This window comes from Prionailurus viverrinus, chromosome A2 (genome assembly GCF_022837055.1).
Source record: "Prionailurus viverrinus isolate Anna chromosome A2, UM_Priviv_1.0, whole genome shotgun sequence".
NCBI lineage: Eukaryota > Metazoa > Chordata > Mammalia > Carnivora > Felidae > Prionailurus > Prionailurus viverrinus.
Genome location: NC_062562.1, coordinates 39,899,189 through 39,926,092, shown reverse-complemented (window position 1 = coordinate 39,926,092; position 26,904 = coordinate 39,899,189). Strand labels below are relative to the sequence as shown.

Here is a 26,904-nt window from a genome sequence, read left to right as displayed (position 1 = left end):
AACCCACGAACAGTGAGATCATGACCTGAGCCGAAGTCCCATGTTTAACTGACTGAGCCACCCAGGCGCCTCCTCCCTTTTATTAAAATTTAATTTTGGAGCACACATGTCAAGGTTGGTCTTGCCCCGAAAATAGAAACATCTTGGGCAAATTTAGTAAAATAGATGGAGAAGCATTTTAAATTTCATGAGTTGAATGCCACCATACCATAGAATGGCTTCTATGGGTAGTTTCTTCACCAGGACCCCGAATGCTCTTTGGATTCAAAATGAGACTGGCTTGTTTCAACAGCAGTCTGTTTTAATCTCACAGAAATTGAGATTCTTTGCCACAGGGCTTAGTGTCTGCCTCTTCTCAGTCACACCGTCTCATTTCTAAACCACCATGTTTATATCTGCCATTACACCCCTCACCACGAGTAATTTTTATTTTCTTCTTCCATTGCTTATTCTACATTTCCTCAGACTTCATCCCAAACCTCAGCTGCTTAAGGACCCTTTCCTGGTAGAGTCACCCAGACCTTGATTCCTAAATGTGCTGATGCACCTGCAGTCCTGTGTTTGGGGATGCTGTAGCTTTCCATTAGCCTTCACTATGGGGCATGGAAGTACTGGGTTCTGGACATGGCCCTGCCTGTCTCCACTGGTAACTGGGTTCAGTCACCCCAAGTCACCCCTTTGCTGCCTCCTGGTTCCCTGGCATAAGGAGTTGAGTGGCAGGCTCACCTTCCTGTTCAGTGGGACCATCCCTGTGCCCCCTGGAGGAATCCTCTGCCTTGGGACTGACACCTCCATACCAGGTGTGAGAGAGTACCCCTCACTAGACTTTCCGTCCCACCTAAAAAAGGTTCAAGTACCAAACGGGCACCCAAAACACCACATGTAATGCCATTTCCTTATGTGCCTTCCCCTTCCGTAACGGTCACATCACACCTGCTGCTTTTTCTCCCATATTCTCTGAAAAGATCTGTAATAATGAGTGTCTGTAATAATTCCCTTTCGGTTCCTGCCTGAGTATTCTGTCTGATGAAATTGCTCAGCTGTTCCCTCTTCACAACATGGTGATTTTTCTCAGTCTGCCTTCTGGAGTCTCAGCGACTTCTGTTCACGGAGCTTCCACATTAGTAGCCTTGTACACCTGTCATAGTGACAGACTAGTCTGAGCAGGGCCTTTCCTTCTGAAAATGAGCATCCTTTTCAAGCTCTGTGGAAGTTCGGTGTTCCAGCTGTGACTGGGTGACATGGCCGCCTGGAACAGTATGGAATGATTTTGGGTGAACTAATTATGCTGTTGTCCACCCCTCGGATGCCTCATCACTTTTTTTCTTTTTTTTTAAAGATTAATGGGATAGAGGTGCAGAACCGTGAAGAGGCTGTGGCTCTTCTAACCAGTGAAGAAAACAAGAACTTTTCTTTGCTGATTGCAAGGCCTGAACTCCAGGTGAGTCAACTTGCTGCCAATGAAGCAGGGTCTGTATTTCTTAAATTTATTTTTTTATTTGGATCTCCTTCATTTTATTAAATCTTTAATATACAAAGTTGAAGTCCGTGGCATACTGAGCATTTGGGTTTCTTTTTTTTTTTTAATATGCAATTTATTGTCCAATTGGTTTCCATACAACACTTTATTTTTGAGACATAGAGCACGAGCAGGGGAGGGGCAGAGAGAGGGAGACACAGAACCCCAAGCAGGCTCCGAGCTGTCAGTACAGAGCCCTACGTGGAGCTCAAACTCACAGACTGTGAGATCATCACCTGAGCTGACCCGCAACCAACTGAGCCACCGAGGCGCCCTGGGTCTGTGTTTCTAAAACCAAAAACCCAAGTCTATTGGCCCTATGGACCACTGCCCGAGCATTGAGTTTGAATTTGAAGGCACTATGTACCCTGAAATAGCAGTCTCATTTGATGTGACCTAAAATCCACTGTGTAAGGAGACCCCTGACATGCAGCCTGGCATTTATACTACAGGCCCAGCAGGCTCATTAGCATGGGAAGGAGAAAAGAAGGAAATATAATGGAATGGAAAACATAGCCGGGGTCATAACCATCAAGATGTTTGAGTTTCTAAAGTTTGACAAATGTTTCAGCCTAGATCCACTGTGTGGACCTCAATTCTAACCCAAGAGTGGAGGGAACCTACCACATGATGGCTGTGGTCAGTAACACTGCATAGCTACTACAACTTGGCTGAGAGTTTGGATAGTCTCATCACACGAAAAAAGTAGCTGTGTGAGGAAATGCTATGTTATTAGGTGGATTGTAGGAATCATTCCACTACATTTATGTATATTAAATCACGATGTACATCTTACACATAAAATACAATTTTTATTTTATAAAACTAAAGAACCATTCTTGTTTTCTTTCTTTTTCTCAAAAGGCCAAATAATAAATATGTTTGGCTTTGGGGGCCATATAGTCTCCAGTGCAATTGCCACTGGAGCACAGAAGTGGCCACAAACAGCAGGCCACATTCAGCCCACGGGCTGTAAGATCTCAGCTCCCTGAAGAGTCTGTGCTAGGAAGATCCTGGCCTAATAACGAGTGATGAGCCTTGCCGCAGGCAGCTAGTTTTAGCACACCTATTTTCTGTGTCAAAAAGAACTCTTCCCACACCACAACTAGACACTCTTCAGGGCCTGCTAACCTTGTGTGTAGGCCAGGGAACAGGGCTGGCCCGACCTGACCCCCGAACACAGGGGGCCTGATCCACTGACGGTAGCTGCTAGGGATGCAAGGGTGTCACCCTGCAAAAACCATGGACACCAGAGACTTGGCCAGACATGGTGTAGGGTGGAAGGTCTCTTTCACGTGAAAGAGGCCAGTTTTCTGATGGATAGCAAACCAACAGGCACATTGCACTTTGATGACTCCTGCAAGAGGGAGCCCGAGAGGGAGTCTTCTCCCCTTCTCCCAGGGTAATATCCTTGCTTTTAAAAAGTAAGTAAAATGAAAACAAAAGGGATCTTTTATGAGGCCTGTGGTGGCTGTTGCTTCTTCTCTGCAGCTGGACGAGGGCTGGATGGACGATGACAGAAACGACTTTCTGGACCACCTGCACATGGACATGCTTGAGGAGCAACACCAGCAGGCCATGCAGTTCACCGCCAGCATGCTGCAGCAGGTAAGGCCACGGCCCCTCACCCCTCTGAGGGATGGCAAAATGTGCACCCTCCATCTCCCTCATGATGTGAAAGACCATCAGAAACCCACCGGCCCGGAAGGCAGCAAGAAAATGAAGTGCTTTTCTGTTTGCACACCAACAAAATGCAAGCTGATACTCTCACTGGCCAAGGGAGTGCAGCTTGGCTTTTAAAGCTGAGCAGTAATGGGAGGTACAGCTGACTTGCTGGCTGTTGGGAAAACACACGGGCCAGCTCTAAAGCAGGGCAGAAAACATGAAGTCATGTTTTCAAAAATAGAGCAATTCCCTGGGTGTTGCCTGAGCTGCTTAGATTGTTTTAGCCCCCTTCTGTGCCCCCTCCGTGGTCAGAGTCCTGATAAAGTACTAATTGAGTAATAAGGCCCCGTAGGCTTCCTGCTCTCCATGCACTGGGACCTTGAATGGCTAGGATCATTCACTGAGGTAAAGTGACTCTTCCCCTCCACTTAGACAGGACAAGTGAGGATGAGAAGTGTAGGAGTTTAGCACCGGTCGATCTGGCCAGATCGTTGAACTAGTACTGATCCCATACGCTGCCCCTGAGCCTTAGAAATGCAGAGCCTGCCCTGTCCTGAAACCCTTGCCCTACAGGAAAGGTGGAACCTGGTAACCACGGGCGGGGCCTCCCTCATTTTGGCCGTTTGTTCTTGTTCCAGAAGAAGCATGAGGAAGACGGGGGAACCACAGACACCGCCACCATCCTGTCCAACCAGCACGAGAAGGACAGCGGCGTGGGACGGACAGACGAGAGCACACGCAACGACGAGAGCTCGGAGCAGGAGAACAACGTCGACGATGCCACCGCGTCATCCACCCCGCTGGCCGGGCAGAGGAAGCTCACTTGCAGCCAGGACACCCTGGGCAGCGGCGACCTGCCGTTTAGCAATGAGTCCTTCCTGTCTGCCGACTGCGCCGACACCGACTACCTGGGCATCCCCGTGGACGAGTGCGAGCGCTTCCGGGAGCTCCTGGAGCTCAAGTGCCAGGCCAAGAACAGCAACCCCTACAGCCTGTACTACGCCAGTAGCCCCCTGGACGCCAGCAAGAGCGACCCCGAGAGCGTGGACAAAGAGCTGGAGCTGCTGAACGAGGAGCTGCGCAGCATCGAGCTGGAATGCCTGAGCATCGTGCGCGCGCACAAGATGCAGCAGCTCCGGGAGCAGTACCGCGAGTCCTGGATGCTGCACAACAGCGGCTTCCGCAACTACAACACCAGCATCGACGTCCGCAGGCACGAGCTGTCGGACATCACCGAGCTCCCGGAGAAATCCGACAAAGACAGCTCGAGCGCCTACAACACGGGGGAGAGCTGCCGGAGCACCCCGCTCACCTTGGAAATGTCCCCCGACAACTCCTTGAGGAGAGTGGCAGAGGGCAGCAGCGAGGGGGCCGTGGGGACCACAGAAGCTTACGGGCCGTCCCCAAAGAACCTGCTGGCCATCACCGAAGATCCCGAGGTGGGCAGCGCCAGCTACAGCCCCCCTCCTCCTCAAGAGCTGGGGACCAGCCAGGCCCCCGAGAGCAGGGAGCGGAGGCCCAGCGACGACAGCGGGAGTCCCAGCCCCGGCCCGAAGCTGGCCGGCTCGTACCTGTCCCCCTTCCCCCACTCGCCCTACAAACACGCCCACATCCCGGCGCACGCGCAGCACTACCAGAGCTACATGCAGCTGATCCAGCAGAAGTCGGCCGTGGAGTACGCGCAGAGCCAGATGAGCCTGGTGAGCATGTGCAAGGACCTGAACTCGGCCGGCCAGGCGGAAGCCAGGATGGAGTGGAAAGTGAAGGTCCGCAGCGATGGCACGCGCTACATCACCAAGCGGCCGGTGCGGGACCGCCTGCTGCGGGAGCGCGCTCTCAAGATCCGCGAGGAGCGCAGCGGCATGACCACCGACGACGACGCGGTGAGCGAGCTCAAGCTGGGGCGCTACTGGAGCAAAGAGGAGAGGAAGCAACACGTGGTGAAGGCCAAGGAGCAGAGGCGCAGGCGCGAGTTCATGATGCAGAGCAGGCTGGATTGCCTGAAGGAGCAGCAAGCGGCCGACGACAGGAAGGAGATGAACATCCTTGAACTGAGCCACAAAAAGATGATGAAGAAGAGGAATAAAAAGATATTTGATAATTGGATGACAATCCAGGAACTCTTAACCCACGGCACAAAATCACCAGATGGCACGAGAGTATACAATTCCTTCTTATCCGTGACTACTGTATAATTTTCACTTCTGCGTCATGTACATAAAAGAGAACGCTACCATTGGGGTAGAAATTCCTGCCTCGTTCAATGCGGCAAGTTTTTGTATATAAGATAAATACGGTCATCCTGTTTATAGTCCAGATTGGCCAGCTCTGCAACTAGCTCTATTTTAAGTGGAGAAAAACCACCCTTAACAAAGGCAATATTAACAAACAGAGCTTTTTTCAAATAGCAATTGTACTTTTTTACTTCCTACCTTTTACATAAAGTGTTTAAATTTCAAAAAGATCTTTTTATTAAGCATACTTTCACAGAATAATTTGTTTAAAACTATATTCATATAAAAAAGTTAAACACGCTTTTTTTTTTCCTGCCGAAAACACAGATACAACTGCCAGTGTGTATTTTTAATGGAACTCTATTTTATAATGTTACTTTGTTGGATGTGTTTCATATGAGTGACCATTAATATATAATTTAGGTCAAGGCTTCAACTCAACACTACCAAACTGTGTGGTTAATGATTTAATATACATAACCAAACCAGCAGTGTTTAGAGTTGGGATACACATTTAAACATTTTTCTGGTTAAAGTTCCCAAGAGTGTGTAAAGGTTTTAACAGAAAGCAAAATATCATGCAGCTTTATGGAAGTTTAAAGCATGTTTGCAAATATTGCAGCCCAATGGAAGAATTTGCATGTACAGGAAAGTTGTGGATGGAGATGGTTTGTGGAATTTTAAGTGCTCATTGTAGTAAACCTTTGCTTTGTAGATTTGAAGGGACAGAGTTTTACAAGCAAGCTCATGAAATCATGATTAGTTAAACATTAAGTAAAATGAAGTTAAAATAAATTATTATTTTCTATTTGACATGTTTTGAAGTGATTCCTCATTTTTTTTTGCAGTGGTGCTGATAAAATAAAAGCCTTTTTCAGTGTTTTTTACTTCCATTACATTATCTACTTCCTTGCGAATGAATATATAAGTCAGATCATCCAATACCTGCATTTTGCCCAAAACCCAAAGACAGACGTGAAACAAATGTCTATCAGTGAAGAAAGAATAAGGCATCAAACTCACCATTTAATCCTCCATTTTGACTCCTGTCTTGCAGAAAGCCTCAACCTGGCCCATTTATCCTGTAGACAAGAATAAGTAGGAGGAAGTTTATCAATCAGGGTCATGTTTACAACGAAATCTCTTTGGTCTATTGTAACCATTACTGCCTGCCAGTAAAACACCTCTGGGTGGCTAGCCCCAACTTTCCATTTCTGCAAATTATCTGGTATTGCCACAGAATAACATAAGTCACCAAAATGAGTGGGTTTCAAAACTGGTATGTTTTAAAATCCCAACAACCCCCAGGGTCTTAAATAATGAATTTGCTACAAATTGTTCCCTGGTTCTGGTGTTGACACCAATTGCAGCTGTAATACCTACAGAAAAAAAAAATCAAGATAGGATTTGGAAGGGTGTCATTTTCATTTGTGATGATGTCTGACATCTGGTTTACTCCCTGATCTGGCCAAAAATGTGACTGAAATGACCAGGTGTGTAGGCATCTCATATATTCCTCCCCTGTCCCCTACTTCAACCAAAATGCCTTCTTTGAGGCTAAAATCTTGAGACCAACAAGGAGTCAGTCACACTGGGCAACAGAACAATCTCATGAAGGTAAGACACTGAATTACTTAAAATGTCTGTTCATTGTCTCTTCCAGATTAGGCGCTGCAAAGATAATTACATCTGCTACATTAATCAACCCTCCAAAGAGAAGTTTTTACAAAAGGGTGGACTATTCGGGGCATGGTTTTCCTATATTCTCCCAAGTTCACCAGCTAACAGAACCGGACCCTCGGCTCCCAGAAGACACGCATCTATAGTGCTCTCTTATCTCACAACCTTTCTTCCTAGTTCACGTTTCACAGACCATAAACACTGCTGTAAGACACATAGAAGTATGCAGGTTTCTGAGGGGAAATAGCTTTCCTCCCCTTGTCTGTTCTCCCTCAAGGTCAGAAGCACGTATATGGCCACAACAACCAAGAGCTCCAGTCCAATCATGTGACAACAAAAGTAGAGAAGTTTCTCACCAGAGCTTCCCACATGCCTCCAGATTTAGGAGTCAGCCAGTGCCACTTAAAAACAAGTCCAATTCTAGATCCTTCCATTACAACTTACTTGTAAAATCATTCTATCATATAGGGGTGCCTGGGTGGCTCAGTTGGTTAAGCGTCTGACTTCAGCTCAGGTCAGGATCTCATAGTTAATGGGTTCAAGCCCCGCCTCGGGCTCTGTGCTGATAGCTTGGAGCCTGGAGCCTGCTTTGAATTCTGTGTCTCCATCTCTTTGTGTTCCTCCCCCACTTGCTCGCTCGCTCTCTCCCAAAAATAAAGATTAAATGAAAAAAAATCATTCCATCATATAAATACATTTGGTCACAATTTGCAATGTGACAGGTTTCCAAATCTAATTGAGCAAATCCACTCCAAAAAGAAATTCAAAGACAAATCAGAAATCATTTTATCCATGAGCAAGAGGCTCGAGGAGAAAAATGGGGCTCATTTAATAAACAAATGGGAATTTGAATTTAGAACCAACCACCTATTCCCACAGCTGTTAGTGCCATGGCGACACAAAAGAGGTAGATATATACAGTTAATTCAGATGCATTCAACTTGTGCCCTCAACCAAAAAATAAACACATTTTACCAGTGGATACTCTGGAGTGAGCATAAGCCAGGAGACATGAATCTGCCATTTCTTCAGTGAATTTGAGCTCCCAAGTGCCTTGTGGTGCTGGCATTTCCCAGCCTGTGGTTGAGTTGAGGGATTTTCCTGGGTAATAGTGACAAGACAATTTAGAACTTCTGTTCTCACTGGTGTCAAAGCCTAGCTCCTGTGTCAACAGAAGTTCCTCTGGAACCAACAGACTTTTCTACTGCCCCAGCTGCTGATACTTTATTTCCCTGATTTCCTTGGCCGATGTAAGAATCTAACAGAAGCTATGGATTCTCTACACAGAAAAATAGACCTATAATAAGTAACATTGAGGGGTGCCTAGGTGGCTCAGTCAGTTAGGCATCTGACCTCAACTCAGGTCATAATCTCATGGTCAGTGAGTTCAAGCCCCTCATCAGGCACTGTGCTGACAGCTCAGAGCCTGGAGCCTGGTTCAGATTCTGTGTCTCCCTCTCTCTGCCCCTCTCCCACTCACACTCTATCTCTCTCAAAAATGAATAAATGTTAAAAAAAATTTTTTTAATAAATAACACTGATGAGTTGTGAATAATTTTAAAGGACTTATGTGCCCCCTAAAGTCCATTCATGGGCCTCAAGATCTAAAAACCTAAACATTAGACCAACTAAACCAGACAATTCTATGGATTTCTTTTTCAAGCTGTTTTTAGTTGTACCTGATAGCACTGTTTGATTTGGATGCCCACTTTTGATGTGAAGGAATACATTTTTTCCCCATTAGAACCATACTGCCTATGGCAATTAAAACTCAAGAAACCACTAGCAACTATACTCTAACAGTCATTGTGCTCATGGTTATTCCTCTCATAGCTACATAAATTTCAGACTTACAAGACAGATTCCCACTTCTTCACATCAGTCACTCCATTGGCTGGAAAACTCAAATTTAAACAGTACTCCTAAAATACAAAGGGATGGGGCCTGTGGGTGGCTCAGTCCTTTAAGCATCCGACTTGAGGTCAGGTCATGATGTCATGGCTCGTGAGCTTGCACCCCGCTTTGGGCTCTGTGCTGACAATGCAGACCCTGCATGGATTCTCTCTGCCCCTTTCTCACACCCTCTCTCTCAAAAACAAACAAACAAAAAAAAAACCCCAAAGGGATAGAAATGAGAATTTATTAATGATTCACTGCTACATGGTTCAATACAGGAGGCCCTAGCCATATCTGGCTGTTGAACATTTAAAATATGGCTAACCTAAACTGAAATGTTTTAATAAAATGAATTTAAAAGACTACTAAAAAATTTAAAAAGGACATTTCAATTTGTATGCATATTGAAATGGTAATATTTCACACGTGTTGGGCTAAATAAAATAATTTTAATTTCATCTTTAATGTGGCTCCTAGAAAAATTTTAATTACCTATGTGGTACATAATCTATTTCTATTGCATAGCACTGATAGAGATTATCAAGCATGAGTGTGCAAAACCACCATGTGATCTCACCAAAGGTGGGGCAGTTGTGCAAGGCAGATGGCCTTATCAACAGTTTAGACTCAGATTATGATGAAATTTGCCCAGTTGAGTGTAGGGATGTGATTTGAATTTGCAACCACCTGACGCCAAACCCTTCACCTGTCTCCACGGTGCCTCCATCTGTTTCTCAAGAAGTAACTTGAAGTCTGTTCAAGTTATGTTATTACTTTTAATACGGTCATGACTGCAATAAAAGAAATTGCTTCAAAACGACAAGCATTTTGCTCGGTTCCCTTTGAGTTTTAAATTACAGAGTATTCTAACTCTCCTGGCAAGAACATATGACAGACAACACATAAAAATACAGGAATTTGGGGGCTCAAATTAAGCTTTTCATCTTTTAAATGAAAACAGGAGATCCCGAGTCGCAAGAATCACAAATGTGATGAGGTAGGACTACAGGCGTTGCCTGGGGAATACTGGTTGGAGAACTAATTAGTATCATAAACTGAAGTATGAAAATTTACCAAATAATTATCTACTGGTAGCTTTAGAAGTAGGTTACAGGTCACTTGTTAGCAAAATTGCCCCAAACCAAGAAAGCAAACACAGTTGTACCATAAGCAAGTGTAACTCCCAGTTTTATCTGTCTCCTGATTGTTTGAAGCACATTAGGATTTCTGCCGAGCAGCAACTAATTAAAAAGAAATCACTAAAACCGAGATAATATGCAAGAATTCTCATGGCAAATGCTGTAGCCTTCAATTCTGATTAAATGTGAATTCCCTAAAGCAGGTAGAAAACAAAGCATGGTTCTTTGGGTTTCATTCAGATGGGTTTTTCTGCTTAAATGATCCATTTTGTTTTAGCTTCCAGTTTCAACTGATCCTGAAAGAGCGCTGTCCAAGGGGGCCTGTGATTTGCCAGGAATGGGGTTTTGCCTTCCAATGGCAGAATGCTGACCTCAGTGCACTCAGCTACTTTTTAAAATGAAAAATGGGCCATTAACGACTCTTTCTTCAGTGGGGCTATTATAGAGTTAAACTTGCTTACCTATTTGTTGAGTCTTGCCAAAGTCCTCACAAGCCAAATGAAACTGTCTAGACCTCAGTCTCTCAGAAATATATTAGGATCAGGTTGAATTGTGCATTTAGCTCTCTTCCCTTAGCTGCCACCCCGGACATTATAGGTTTGACTTAGCATTTTCAGCTCTGAGGAACAGTTGCCATCCTTGTGCTCTGGGAGCTACATCAAAACACAGCATGGATTTCTTCAGTCCTGCAGAGTTTAAGGCCACAGTGAGTTCTCATAAAGCTTTCTGTTGGGAAAGAAAAATCATAACCCAATCATCACAAAAATACTTGAAAAAATATGCCAGCATGGTTACAACAGGGGGTGGAGAGAGAGCTAGTGCCACAGAATTCAAGGAAGGTTTCCCAAAAAAGTTATGGTTGAGCTGAAAGCCAATGGTTGGATGTGAGTTAACTAGGCAAAGAGAGTGGTTATATTCGAGGCAGAGGAAACAGCATATGCAAAGGCCCTGAGGTGGGAGAGACATGGCTTACTTGAAACAAAAAAACAAAAACACCCAAAGACAGCCAGTGTCGCTTATGCTCACAAAGCAGTGGAGAGAATGGTGGGTGCTAGGACTGGTGAGGTAGGAAAGAGCCAAACTCTCTGCATGACCATAAATAGCCATTCAATATGGCCAACATTTATTGAGCACCTAATGTGTGCTAGAAACTATGCCAAACGTTTATATGTGTTAACCTGCTTGAGCATAAAGAGCCTACGAGATGGGTAGGATTGTTATCCTTCTTTTGCAGGTGAGAAAACAAACAAGACTTAGGGAAGCTACTTGCTCAAAGTGAAAGAGCTAGTACACAACTAAGGGGAAAGGAAAAACCAATTCTTTCCAGCCATTCTTAATCACTGTGCTCAGAAATAGCATTTCCTTGACAGGGGGCCCATGGATTTTCACTCTGAGACAGGCTCATATTGCAGCAGATACCAGACTGGCTTGTTTATGTCTTACTTAGCTCAAGCTTAAACAACAGAAATCTATTTCTCACACTTCTGGAGACTGAGTAGAAGTGTAAGACCAGGGTGCCAGCATGATCAGGTTTTGATGACAATTCTCTTTCTGGCTTGTGGCTTGTAGATGGCTATTTCTCCATTGTGGGGAGACAGGGAGCTCTGGTGTCTTTCTCTTCTTATAAGGACACTAATCCCATAATGGAGACGCCATCAGGACTTCGTCTAAACTTAATTACCTCCCAAAGGCCCAACTTCGATATGCCAATACAATGGGGGTTAGGGCTTCAGGACATGAATTTGGGAGGCATACAAACATTTAGTCAGTAAGTATCTGCATAACCTGTGCTAATCATTTTGTGTCTTTCTCCAACGCAGGGATAAATCTGTCTATAACCCTGTTGCTTCCCACTTCTATGCTATTGTAGATGATAACTTTAACAAGGTTGGTCAATTGACTTCTGCAGAGTTACCCAAGGTGACCATTGGTAAGAACCCATCTCCCTATCCAGGCTTCTTTTTCCATCACCTATCAAGAGCACACAGATCAGGAGCTAAGAAAGAGTAAGTTTCCACCTCCCTTCCTTCCCAGCTAAAGCCGTTCCTCTCAGGTATTACCACTATCCGGAGGTAAGAATCTGACCTGATGTAATGGTCCTACCGAGTGTAAAATGAAGAAGACAATTTAAGTAGTTTTAGGACCACACAGCTTCTCTGATTAGCCAACCTTCTGAAACACCTCCCCTGAGTTGTGACCCACTGTGTGAACTAACAGGGTGACTCTGTATCAGAGGGAGGTTTTCCAACCCCTGCTGCCACTCATTCAGAGTTTCTCTCCAGAAGTAATCTCCAAGGTATCCTAAGCAGAGGCCACAGATTTCCAAAGGCAGTAAACACTCACCTCCATAAACAAGTTTCTCAGTGCTGATCAACTGAAAGCACAGAGGAGCTGAATAAATCCTAATTAAATATAATTTAAGCCTTTCCACTTCCTGGGAAGGACACATTTAAGACAAGGAACATGGGCTTTGCAAATGCCTCACATTTACCCAGAACGGTTGTAGCGCAGTCTTGGGAATAAGGGGTATCGGTTCTAAAGAAAAAATGAGTTTCTAAGAGCCACCTTCACCATAACCCGAGGCTTGTTATGAGCATTTATGGACTTTGTTACCTTAAGAACATGTGCATGCCCCCTTTCTGGATTCCAAGCCAACATTTTAAGGAGTACTTTGGTGAAGGGCTTGTACCTGACCAATTTTTCTTCATCAATTTTTCAATCTTCTGGCTCTTTCTGACCCAGCCTTTTCAGGAATTACAACCTGTTTCTATTTTCTACTCCATTAACCCTCCTGCTTTTTCCTCCTCTTCACTAGAGTCACTTCTTTAATATATACCAAAGCTATCATGATCTGATTTCCCTTATGAACAAATACAATTTACAAACCAGACTTGGAATTCATTCCTTCAATTAACATCAAGCATAATTCCAAAGGAAGTATATAGTGTTACATTTAGAAACAAGGCCAAATATTAAATGTGTTTCTTAAAACCCACTAAAACTCATAAATACTCAGCATATATAAAGAGAAAAGACCTCCAAGTGTGAAAGATCTACTACGTGTTCCAGATCTTGCCACAGGGTGAGCCAGGACACCTGCCTCTCAAAGTGATGCTTCGGGAGATGTCAGCAGACAAAACTCTAAAGCAAGCAGCCAGTAATTCATATGATTCCAGAATGTTCCCTTGTTATTTATCTTTAATACAGAGATCTCTTTAAAACTGCAGACAAGCACAAAATTGTGCATATAATTCAGGGGATTCACAAACCAGTGTACTGTCTTAAACCAAATCATAACAAATGCTGATGATCTCCTAGTCCAGAAAATCTCATGTCATCTTCACGACCTTGGATTAGGCAATGGATTTTTAAAAATGATGTCAAAATGTATGAAACAAAAGACAAAATAGATAAATTTGACTTCATCAAAATTAAAAACTTTGTGCACTAATGGACGTTATTAAGAAAGTGAAAACACAATTTACATAACTGGAGAAAATACTTGCAAATCATATGTCTGATAAGGATTTAATATCCAGAATATATAAAGACCTCCAGTCATATGAGATTAGGGGCCCACCTTAATCAAACTCAATGGCAAAAAGATAACCCAATTTAAAAATGGGCAAAGGACTTCAAAAGACAGTTCTCCCCAAAAGATGAACAAGACCAATAGGCACATGAAAAGATGCTCAACATCACTAGTCACTGGGGAAATGCAAATCAGAGCCACAACGAGGTACAACTTCATATCCACTAGAATGACTACTATTGAAACCAGAACAAAACAGAAACAAAATAATGAGTGTTGGTGAGGAGTGGAGAAATCAGAACACATACATTACTGGCGGGAATGTAAAAACGGTGCAGCCATTCTGGGAAACTATTCTAAAAAACAAAACAAAAACAAAAAAACAAAAACAAAAAACCTGAAAGCAGGGACTCAAAAGCTATTTGTAAACTAATGTTCACAGCAGTACCATTCCTAACAGCCAAAATATGGAAACAACACAAGTGTCCATTAAAAGATGAATAAACAAGAGTCGGCGGCAAGATGGCGGCTTAGGAGGACGCTGGGCTCACCGCACGTCCTGCTGATCACTTAGATTCCATCTACATCTGCCTAAATAACCCAGAAAACCGCCAGAGGATTAGCAGAACGGAGTCGCCGGAGCCAAACGCAGACGAGAGGCCCACGGAAGAGGGTAGGAAGGGCGGCGAGGCGGTGCGCGCTCCACGGACTGGCGGGAGGGAGCCGGGGCGGAGGGGCGGCTCGCCGGCCAAGCACAGCCACCGAGTCTGGCTTGCAAAAGCGGAGGGGCCTGACGGACTGTGTTCCCACAACAAGCGCGACTTAGCGTCTGGGAGGTCATAAGTTAACAGCTCTGCTCGGAAAACGGGAAGGCTGGAGGACAAAGGGAGGGAGAGCTGCTGAGCCCCCTGACAACAGAGCTCAGTTTGGTGGGGAACAAAGGCGCTCGCCAGCGCCATCTCCCCCGCCCATCCCCCAGCCGAAATCCCAAAGAGAACCTGTTCCTGCCGGGGAACTTGCTCGCTCCGCGCAAACACCCAACTCTGCGCTTCGGCGGAGCCAAACCTCCGGCAGCGGATCTGACTCCCTCCCGCTGCCACAGGGCCCCTCCTGAAGTGGATCACCTAAGGAGAAGCGATCTAAGCCTGCCCCTCCTGCCCCCGAGCACCTTGCCTACCCACCCCAGCTAATACGCCAGATCCCCAGCATCACAAGCCTGGCACGGTGCAAGTAGCCCAGACGAGCCACACCACCCCACAGTGAATCCCGCCCCTGGGAGAGGGGAAGAGAAGGCACACACCAGTCTGACTGTGGCCCCAGTGGTGGGCTGGGGACAGACATCAGGTCTGACTGCGGCCCCGCCCACCAACTCCAGTTATACACTACAGCACAGGGGAAGTGCCCTGCAGGTCTGCACCACTCCAGGGACTATCCAAAATGACCAAGCGGAAGAACTCCCCTCAGAAAAATCTCCAGGAAATAACAACAGCTAATGAGCTGATCAAAAAGGATTTAAATAATATAACAGAAAGTGAATTTAGAATAATAGTCATAAAATTAATCGCTGGGCTTGAAAACAGTATACAGGACAGCAGAGAATCTCTTGCTACAGAGATCAAGGGACTAAGGAACAGTCACGAGGAGCTGAAAAACGCTTTAAACGAAATGCATAACAAAATGGAAACCACCACAGCTCGGCTTGAAGAGGCAGAGGAGAGAATAGGTGAACTAGAAGATAAAGTTATGGAAAAAGAGGAAGCTGAGAAAAAGAGAGATAAAAAAATCCAGGAGTATGAGGGGAAAATTAGAGAATTAAGTGATACACTAAAAAGAAATAATATACGCATAATTGGTATCCCAGAGGAGGAAGAGAGAGGGAAAGGTGCTGAAGGGGTACTTGAAGAAATAATAGCTGAGAACTTCCCTGAACTGGGGAAGGAAAAAGGCATTGAAATCCAAGAGGCACAGAGAACTCCCTTCAGACGTAACTTGAATCGATCTTCTGCACGACATATCATAGTGAAACTGGCAAAATACAAGGATAAAGAGAAAATTCTGAAAGCAGCAAGGGGTAAACGTGCCCTCACATATAAAGGGAGACCTATAAGACTCGTGACTGATCTCTCTTTTGAAACTTGGCAGGCCAGAAAGAATTGGCACGAGATTTTCAGGGTGCTAGACAGAAAAAATATGCAGCCGAGAATCCTTTATCCAGCAAGTCTGTCATTTAGAATAGAAGGAGAGATAAAGGTCTTCCCAAACAAACAAAAACTGAAGGAATTTGTCACCACTAAACCAGCCCTACAAGAGATCCTAAGGGGGACCCTGTGAGACAAAGTCCCAGAGACATCACTACAAGCATAAAACATACAGACATCACAATGACTCTAAACCCGTATCTTTCTATAATAACACTGAATGTAAATGGATTAAATGCGCCAACCAAAAGACATAGGGTATCAGAATGGATAAAAAAACAAGACCCATCTATTTGCTGTCTACAAGAGACTCATTTTAGACCTGAGGACACCTTTAGATTGAGAGTGAGGGGATGGAGAACTATTTATCATGCGACTGGAAGCCAAAAGAAAGCTGGAGTAGCCATACTTATATCAGACAAACTAGACTTTAAATTAAAGGCTGTAACAAGAGATGAAGAAGGACATTATATAATAGTTACAGGGTCTATCCATCAGGAAGAGCTAACAATTATCAATGTCTATGCACCGAATACCGGAGCCCCCAAATATATAAAACAATTACTCATAAACATAAGCAACCTTATTGATAAGAATGTGGTCATTGCAGGGGACTTTAATACACCACTTACAGAAATGGATAGATCATCTAGACACACGGTCAATAAAGAAACAAGGGCCCTGAATGAGACATTGGATCAGATGGACTTGACAGATATATTTAGAACTCTGCATCCCAAAGCAACAGAATATACTTTCTTCTCGAGTGCACATGGAACATTCTCCAAGATAGATCATATACTGGGTCACAAAACAGCCCTTCATAAGTTTACAAGAATTGAAATTATACCATGCTTACTTTCAGACCACAATGCTATGAAGCTTGAAATCAACCACAGAAAAAAGTCTGGAAAGCCTCCAAAAGCATGGAGGTTAAAGAACACCCTACTAACGAATGAGTGGGTCAACCAGGCAATTAGAGAAGAAATTAAAAAATATATGGAAACAAATGAAAATGAAAATACAACAATCCAAACGCTTTGGGACGCAGCAAAGGCAGTCCTGAGAGGAAAATACATTGCAATCCAGGCCTATCTCAAGAAACAAGAAAAATCCCAAATACAAAATCTAACAGCACACCTAAAGGAACTAGAAGCAGAACAGCAAAGGCAGCCTAAGCCCAGCAGAAGAAGAGAAATAATAAAGATCAGGGCAGAAATAAACAATATAGAAAGTAAAAAAACTGTAGAGCAGATCAACGAAACCAAGAGTTGGTTTTTTGAAAAAATAAACAAAATTGACAAACCTCTAGCCAGGCTTCTCAAAAAGAAAAGGGAGATGACCCAAATAGATAAAATCATGAATGAAAATGGAATTATTACAACCAATCCCTCAGAGATACAAACAATTATCAGGGAATACTATGAAAAATTATATGCCAACAAACTGGACAACCTGGAAGAAATGGACAAATTCCTGAACAACCACACTCTTCCAAAACTCAATCAGGAGGAAATAGAAAGCTTGAACAGACCGATAACCAGTGAAGAAATTGAATCGGTTATCAAAAATCTCCCAACAAATAAGAGTCCAGGACCAGATGGCTTCCCAGGGGAGTTCTACCAGACGTTTAAAGCAGAGATAATACCTATCCTTCTCAAGCTATTCCAAGAAATAGAAAGGGAAGGAAAACTTCCAGACTCATTCTATGAAGCCAGTATTACTTTGATTCCTAAACCAGACAGAGACCCAGTAAAAAAAGAGAACTACAGGCCAATATCCCTGATGAATATGGATGCAAAAATTCTCAATAAGGTACTAGCAAATCGAATTCAACGGCATATAAAAAGAATTATTCACCATGATCAAGTGGGATTCATTCCTGGGATGCAGGGCTGGTTCAACATTCGCAAATCAATCAACGTGATACATCACATTAACAAAAAAAGAGAGAAGAACCATATGATCCTGTCAATCGATGCAGAAAAGGCCTTCGACAAAATCCAGCACCCTTTCTTAATAAAAACCCTTGAGAAAGTCGGGATAGAAGGAACATACTTAAAGATCATAAAAGCCATTTATGAAAAGCCCACAGCTAACATCATCCTCAACGGGGAAAAACTGAGAGCTTTTTCCCTGAGATCAGGAACACGACAAGGATGCCCACTCTCACCGCTGCTGTTTAACATAGTGCTGGAAGTTCTAGCATCAGCAATCAGACAACAAAAGGAAATCAAAGGCATCAAAATTGGCAAAGATGAAGTCAAGCTTTCGCTTTTTGCAGATGACATGATATTATACATGGAAAATCCGATAGACTCCACCAAAAGTCTGCTAGAACTGATACAGGAATTCAGCAAAGTTGCAGGATACAACATCAATGTACAGAAATCAGTTGCATTCTTATACACTAACAATGAAGCAACAGAAAGACAAATAAAGAAACTGATCCCATTCACAATTGCACCAAGAAGCATAAAATACCTAGGAATAAATCTAACCAAAGATGTAAAGGATCTGTATGCTGAAAATTATAGAAAGCTTATGAAGGAAATTGAAGAAGATTTAAAGAAATGGAAAGACATTCCCTGCTCATGGATTGGAAAAATAAATATTGTCAAAATGTCAATACTACCCAAAGCTATCTACACATTCAATGCAATCCCAATCAAAATTGCACCAGCATTCTTCTCGAAACTAGAACAAGCAATCCTAAAATTCATATGGAACCACAAAAGGCCCCGAATAGCCAAAGGAATTTTGAAGAAGAAGACCAAAGCAGGAGGCATCACAATCCCAGACTTTAGCCTCTACTACAAAGCTGTCATCATCAAGACAGCATGGTATTGGCACCAAAACAGACACATAGACCAATGGAATAGAATAGAAACCCCAGAACTAGGCCCACAAACGTATGGCCAACTCATCTTTGACAAAGCAGGAAAGAACATCCAATGGAAAAAAGACAGCCTCTTTAACAAATGGTGCTGGGAGAACTGGACAGCAACATGCAGAAGGTTGAAACTAGACCACTTTCTCACACCATTCACAAAAATAAACTCAAAATGGATAAAGGACCTAAATGTGAGACAGGAAACCATCAAAACCTTAGAGGAGAAAGCAGGAAAAGACCTCTCTGACCTCAGCCGTAGCAATCTCTTACTCGACACATCCCCAAAGGCAAGGGAATTAAAAGCAAAAGTGAATTACTGGGACCTTATGAAGATAAAAAGCTTCTGCACAGCCAAGGAAACAACCAACAAAACTAAAAGGCAACCAACGGAATGGGAAAAGATATTCGCAAATGACATATCGGACAAAGGGCTAGTATCCAAAATCTATAAAGAGCTCACCAAACTCCACACCCGAAAAACAAATAACCCAGTGAAGAAATGGGCAGAAAACATGAATAGACACTTCTCTAAAGAAGACATCCGGATGGCCAACAGGCACATGAAAAGATGTTCAGCGTCGCTCCTTATCAGGGAAATACAAATCAAAACCACACTCAGGTATCACCTCACGCCAGTCAGAGTGGCCAAAATGAACAAATCCGGAGACTATAGATGCTGGAGAGGATGTGGAGAAACGGGAACCCTTTTGCACTGTTGGTGGGAATGCAAATTGGTGCAGCCGCTCTGGAAAGCAGTGTGGAGGTTCCTCAGAAAATTAAAAATAGACCTACCCTATGACCCAGCAATAGCACTGCTAGGAATTTATCCAAGGGATACAGGAGCGCTGATGCATAGGGCCACGTGTACCCCAATGTTCATAGCAGCACTCTCAACAATAGCCAAATTATGGAAAGAGCCTAAATGTCCATCAACTGATGAATGGATAAAGAAATTGTGGTTTATATACACAATGGAATATTACGTGGCAATGAGAAAAAATGAAATATGGCCTTTCGTAGCAACGTGGATGGAACTGGAGAGTGTGATGCTGAGTGAAATAAGCCATACAGAGAAAGACAGATACCATATGGTTTCACTCTTATGTGGATCCTGAGAAACTTCACAGGAACCCATGGGGGAGGGGAAGGAAAAAAAAAAAAAAAGAGGTTAGAATGGGAGAGAGCCAAAGCATAAGAGACTTAAAAACTGAGAACAAACTGAGGGTTGATGGGGGGTGGGAGGGAGGAGAGGGTGGGTGATGGGTATTGAGGAGGGCACCTTTTGGGATGAGCACTGGGTGTTGTATGGAAACCAATTTGTCAATAAATTTCATAAAAAAAAAAAAAAAAAAAAAAAAAAAAAAAAAAAAAAAAAAAAAAGATGAATAAACAAAATGTGATCTATGCATTCAGTGGAATATTATTCAGCCATAAAAAGGAAGAGCATCCTGATAAATGTCGCAACATAAACAATGAAAACATTATGCAAAATGAAATAAGCCAAACAGAAAGAGACAAATAAGGTATCATTACAGTTATATGAAATACACAGAATAAATACATAGACGGAAAGCCAAAATGTGATTATAGGGAACTGAGGGAGAGAGGGAGAGAATTAGTGCTTAATGGTTACAAAGTATTCTGTTCAACATGATGAAAAGGTTTTGGAAACAGTGGTGCTGGTTGTACAATATTACAAACGTAATGCACTGAATTGTGTACTTACAATGGTTGAAATAGTAAACTTTATGATGTATGTCCACAATCACAATTAAAATCACAATTAAAAAATAATTCATGTCTTGTAACTCTCAAACCAAATTTCCTTTGGCCTCTTGAGAGCACAGATTGTTGCAAACACTGATGAGATATACACACAGTCTGTCAGAAAATGAATTTATATATGCCACTTTTTATTGAGTTCACAATTCTTGCAAAGAAGTATTAAATACTAGGTTGTTTCTCATCTGAGGGTAGAATGGATCCAAGGCAAAATGAGGCCAGTGTCCCTACATTTGTGCTGAGGGTGCTTTTATTTATTTAGGTGCCAAGGAAATAAATTATACCTTATAGGCTTAGGAACTGCTCAGGGTATGACTCAAGCCTCCTTTGGTGTTACATATTGAATATTTGTATCCCCTAAAATTCATATGTTGAAACCTAACCCCCAAGGTGATGGTATCAGAAGATGGGGCCCCTGCAAGGTGATTAGCTCATGAGGACAGAGTCCTCATGAATGGGATTAGTGGCCTTACGAAAGGGGCCCCAGAGAGCTTCCTCCCCACTTCTGCCAAGCAAGGATACAACAAGAAGGCAGCCCTTGACAACACAGAAGAGAGCCTTTGCTGGAACTCAACTATGATCTTGGACTTGAGCGTCCACAACTGTGAGAAATAAATTTCTGCTGTTTTGAAGCCACCCAGTCTATGGTATTTTGTTAACATTAGCCAGAACAGACTAAGACGCTTTGCATCTCTTATGAAATCATCAATTGCAAGTGGTGCCAAATACCAAAACATTCTTTAGAAAACTTCTAATACGTCTTGCTGTAAGTTACAAAGACACTGTGAGCTCTGCTGTAACTGGCATGGGACAAGGGTCTATCTCCAGGCATGAGGTAAAATTGACTGGCTTGCCCCTAGTTGCCTGCATGAGATTTCACTGCACAGAGTTCTCTCTAATCTAAAAAACCTGGGCACAAAGATGGCCCTCGGCAAGAATTCTCTCACTGCCCGAATTCTAGGAACTCTTGTTAAAGACTGCCTGGAAGCTTCAATGCCACGGGGTCTCTGATGCAAAATCCTTCCTCCTACCACCCATTCTATACCTGTGAACAACCTACCATCACATAGTCTCGATCTGTCTCTCTGTCTGCCTCTCACTCTTACCTCTTACTCACCTACTCTGTAATCTTACTGCGTGTGTCATAAAGCACTGCTTTCGCTGAAGTCATCTGACTAAATACATGAGGTTCTCACTGGGGATGAGAGATTAACTCAGGTTCTGCTTGTCCCTCCTTCTAAGATTTCTCGTGGAAAATGGAAGTGGCTAAATTGAGAGGGGTGTTCACAGGGAGGAAGAACGAGAGGCTTTTTCTTGCTGTCCACTGGTCTTCACCCCTTCATCTATCTCTGGAGCACCTATTATACGCTGGTCACCGGCTAGGCATGGGAGATACACTGGGGACAAGGCAGAGATGATCCCCCCTCACAGAGTACCCATTGAGAAAAAAGACACACGAGTAAACAAAGAAATAAAAAGACTTGCAAAGACTTATCACGATTGTGACATGGAAACAAGCAAGCACAGGTCTGAGAGGAGACTTACCCACCAGACCAGTGGGGTCCCTGGACCAGCAGCCCCAGCGGCACCTGGAGTATTGCTCCAAGTGCAGATTCTTGGGCCCCACCAACATCAACTGACTCAGGCAATCATGGGTCAAGGTATCTGTTTTACCAAGCCCACCAGATGATTTAGGTGCATGCTAACGTTTGACAAATACTGCAAAAACACAGAGGTTTTGACTATTTGTGTTTTTTACCCCTAATCCTCAGAAGAGTTCCTGGAAATATCACATAGTTTATAAAATATGATATATGAATGAACACTCGGGGAGGGATATGATACTTTAACCCGGATTATCAGAGAAGACCTCTCTAAATATTTAACCTGCAAGCTAACAGTTTGAGAAAGGCGCAGCCACGCAAAAAGCACGGGCAAGGATGTTCCACACAGCTCTAGAAGCCAAGTGCAAAAGTCCTGAGGTAGGAAAAACCTTTCTTCAGAACCAGACTGCCTGACAAGGCATGCTTTGCAGTTCAGGAATCCCGTCTCTGCCTCTGGGATCCAAAGTTGTACCTCTCCAAGGAAGGCGAGGGTAGGTCTCCTCTTAGCTTATCTAGATGAAAACCTGACCTCTGTGAGCATGACTGCCTTTCCTGATGGGTGGACACATAAAAACTACCACTCAGGACCATGCTTCAGACAAGGCCACTGTTTGGAAAACCCGGTTTTTTTCTCCCGTCAGAATGGCTTCTCAGTGGCCTTGGGCAAAAAGCCTCCCAGGTGTCGCCCAGGAAGCAAGGCTGGAGGACCTGGGTGGGGTGCAGCAGCTCTCTCCACAGGGCATTGTGAGGCTAGCCCAGCCCTCACCATTTCCACCACGAACAAAGCACACTTCAAGACAAATCCAAGATGGCTTCATAAAGACGGGTTGAAAGGCAGCAAATAAGAGAAAGCAGTGACAAACAGGACTGCAGGGACTCAAGCTGCCTGGAGCCAGGGGAAAGGGCTGGCACAAGTCAGTGCTGATACTACATCATCAATACCCAGCCTACTTCCAAGCTGGGCAGCACACAAAGCCTGCAGCCAGCCAGACAGGGAAGAGGCAGCCTGTCTCCTCACCAGCATTTACCTTCATCAGTAAGAAAAGATGCGAGTGTTGCTCTAATTATGCCCACTGGGAAAATTTCTTTGATTTCATTTTTTAATGTTAAAAATTAACAGAATATTAACACAGATACTTTTTAAAGTTGAAAAAGCAAAACACACAAAGAGTGTTGGGTGGCTTTTCGGTACCCAGAATTTTTTTCACTTAGAGCAAAAGATTAGCATTTAGGTGAGGGGTCAGCAAACCTTTTGATTAAAGACCCGGTAGTAAGTATTTTAGGATAGGTGGGTCAAGAGATAAAATCAAGAATGTTATCTTGACATTTTTATAACAAGAGAGAAAACAGGGAGCTCCTGGCTGGCTTAGTCAGTAGAGCATGTGACTCTTGACGTCAGGGTCCTGAGTTCAAGCCCCACACGGGGTGTAGAAATTACATTTAAAAGAAGAAAACAAATTTCCACTATGTTTTGTTGATGAATTTCCAAGTTTATAAGTGTAAGTATTAGTGATACAAGCCTACACTAATGAGAAGAATGTGAGGGTGCAGGACTTTTGCTTACTTGGGGTTCAAAGTTCATGTTCCTGACATCACAATGATTACAAATATTTATGGTAAAAACCATTCTTAGTTCATGGTCGTACAACAACAGGTGCAGGCTGGATTTGGCTCATGGAGCATAAGTTCCTAACTCCTAACTTGCACCACTAGTCAGGGTTCTCCAGAGAAAGTGAACCAATGGGATGTATGTATATATGTGTGCACATGTGCACATACACACATATTTATGTATGGGGGGTGGTATTTATTATAAAGAAGTGGCTCACGCAGTTATGGAGGCAGGCAAATCCCAAGATCTACAGGGAGAATGGGTAAGCTGGAGACCCAAGAGGGCGGATGGTTTACTTCCAGTCCAAAGGCTGACAAGTTGAGATCCAGGAATTGCTAATGCTTCAGTTCACATCTGAAGGCAGGAAAAAAACTAATGTCCCAGCATAAAAGCCATCAGGCAAGAAGAATTCTCTTACGTGAAGAAGGGTAAGGTTTTGTTCCACCCAGCACAGCAACTAAGTAGATGAGGCCCACCTACATTGGTAAAAGCAATCTGCTTTATTCAGTCTACCAATTCAAATGCTAATTTCATCCAAAAATGTTCGCATATAAATGCCCAGAATAATGTATGACCCAGTATCTGAGCACCTCATGGCTCACCCAGTGAAGGTGACACGTAAAATTAACCCAACCGTCGCCATCCAAATTTGAGGACTTTTCATGAGACCAAGATTTCAAAAACCATGCCTTCTTCTCCCTCCTTCCCAGCTGCCAACAAGCATCCGGGCAAACTGTTCCTCACACTGCAAGGGTGTGCGTGGCCATAACTACGCCTGCACGGGCACAGGTCCCGGTTGGGGGAGGAGGCTCTGGTTCTGGCTAAGACCTGAGGTGTCTCTAGACATGCCTCCAAGGCCTGCATCCCAGCCATTCTCAAGCACACCAGTGTCTCTTAGATTCCCTGAGGAGCCATTTCTTCCCTCTCCAAGCTCCCCATCTTTTAATCCCTGGATGGAAAACAACTTCCTGGGTATGTAGTGTTTATAAACATTTCTTCAGGCCCTATTTTTGACTTTTGCCCAGCGCAAACTCTTCTGTACTTCCTGCCCTAACTGCTCAGAGAAACTCCCTCAACACCCCACTCATACCATTACTCTATGGTGTGGTCTGGCTCTGACGCAGAAGTGCCTCTGCTAGAGATGTAGCAAATGCTTTTGCCCTTCATTTTTCTATGTGGTCTCTGCTTACCTCCCCAACATTGGATTCCTCTTGATTAAGGGATTCGTCTCTGTGAAGGGAAAGGCATTCTATGAGTCTGAGATGGCACTATCTGGTTTCATGGTGAGGTTCAGAACCAGTATCTTCTCATTCTGAACACAGGCAGCTCTTACTGAGGTCATTACCATTTGATATATATCAGATATTCGCCAGCACCCAGAAGGCACACCCAAGAGGTAACACCCCAAGAGGCTACAGAGGATGGATGGTTTGGGCTCTATGTTTTTACATTCCTTCCACATTTATGAGTTGCCATTTTCTGCAATGAAACTCTCCCTCATTTTATTCCAGTGAATAGATTTTTTTTAAATACAATTTTATATAAACAATAACTGTCATTATTATTTTTTACCATCTTAACCATTTTGAAGTATGCAGACCAGTGTCAGGTACGTTCACAGTGCTGTGAAACAGATATCCAGAACTTGTTTCATGTGTAACACTGAAATTCTAAATGCATTAAATAAGCACTTCCCCATCCCACCCGGGGCCTCAAAACCACCCTTCTACTTTCGGTCTCTATTTCGAGTACCTCACATAAATGGAATCCTACAGTATTTGTCTTTTTGTGACTATCTTATTTCACTCAATATAATGTCTTCCACATTCATCCACATTCTAGGATAGGTCAGAATTTCCTTCCTTTTGAAGGGTGAACAATATTTTATTTTATGTATACACCACATTTTCTTAATCCATTTACCTGTCAGCAGACAGTGGAATTGTTTGCTCTTGGTTCCTGTGAACAGTGCAGCTGTGAACAAGTGTATGCATGCAAGTATCTCTTGGAGCTTGTGCTTCCGGTTCTTTCAGATATATATCTCGAAGTGGAATTACTGGGTCATACGGAAGTTACAGTCTAAATTATCTGAGGAACACTATCTTCCATGGTGGTTGTACAATCTTAAAATCCCATCACAGTGTTGGAGGGTCCCAATCTCTCCACATCTTCCCCAACACTTGTTATTTTCTGTTTGGTTGATAGTTGCCATCTCAACGGGGTGAGGTGATACCTCAGTGTGATTTTCAGTTGCATATCTCTAAGAGTGTGGATTTTAATTTGTGGCCCTGCCTTCTAGCTCTGTTCTTGGTTTTCAGCACTCTGAATTTATTTTCTTTTCTGTAAATTGGGGTAGTAACACGTACTCCAATCACTCATCCATTCACTAAAGACATATTCTTTTTTTTTTTTAATTTTTTTTAACGTTTATTTATTTTTGAGACAGACAGAGACAGCGCATGAACAGGGGAGGGGCAGAGAGAGAGGGAGACACAGAATCTGAAACAGGCTCCAGGCTCTGAGCTGTCAGCACAGAGCCCGACGCGGGGCTCGAACTCACGGACCACGAGATCATGACCTGAGCCGAAGTCGGACGCTTAACCGACTGAGCCACCCAGGCGCCCCTAAAGACATATTCTTAACTCTTACTATGTGCTAAATGTTATGTGATGGGCTAGAGCTACCGCAATGAACAAAACAGAAAACAAATCTTTGCCCTCTGGGAGCTTACCTTCTAAAACAGACAGACTGACAACAAACAACAAAGAAGAAAATCATAGAATGTATTCAATGATAAGTGCTACAGAGAAAAATAAAGCAAGGAAGGGGTAAGGTGTTCTGGGGTGTCTGAGATATTGTTATTTAAAAAAATTTTTAATGTTTATTCATTTTTTTGAGAAAGAGAGAGAGTAAGCAGGGGAGGGGCAGAGAGAGAGGAGACACAGAATGCAAAAGAGCCTCCAGGCTCCAAGCTGTCAGGACAGAGCCCAATGCAGGTCTCAAGCCCACAAACCTAACCATGAGATCTTGACCTGAGCCACAGTCAGATGCCTAAGGGACTGAGCCAACCAGGCACCCCAGAGGTACTGTTATTTTAAACAAGATGGTCAACAAAAGCCTCACTGATGTGTGCCATTTGAAGAAAGATGA

At 43.5% G+C, this 26,904-nt stretch overlaps 1 protein-coding gene across 1 annotated transcript in view; it reads left to right on the top strand.

The window, feature by feature from the left end:
• Positions 1 to 6,231, top strand: part of PDZRN3 (PDZ domain containing ring finger 3) — a 240,713-nt gene extending 234,482 nt beyond the window's left edge. Inside the window, exons 8-10 of the mRNA XM_047849379.1 lie at positions 1,340 to 1,441; positions 3,011 to 3,127; positions 3,823 to 6,231. Coding sequence (XP_047705335.1) covers positions 1,340 to 1,441; positions 3,011 to 3,127; positions 3,823 to 5,379 — 1,776 coding nt within the window. The 3' untranslated portion in view covers positions 5,380 to 6,231. The remainder of the gene's footprint in view (positions 1 to 1,339; positions 1,442 to 3,010; positions 3,128 to 3,822) is intronic.
• Positions 6,232 to 26,904: the final 20,673 nt, after the last annotated feature.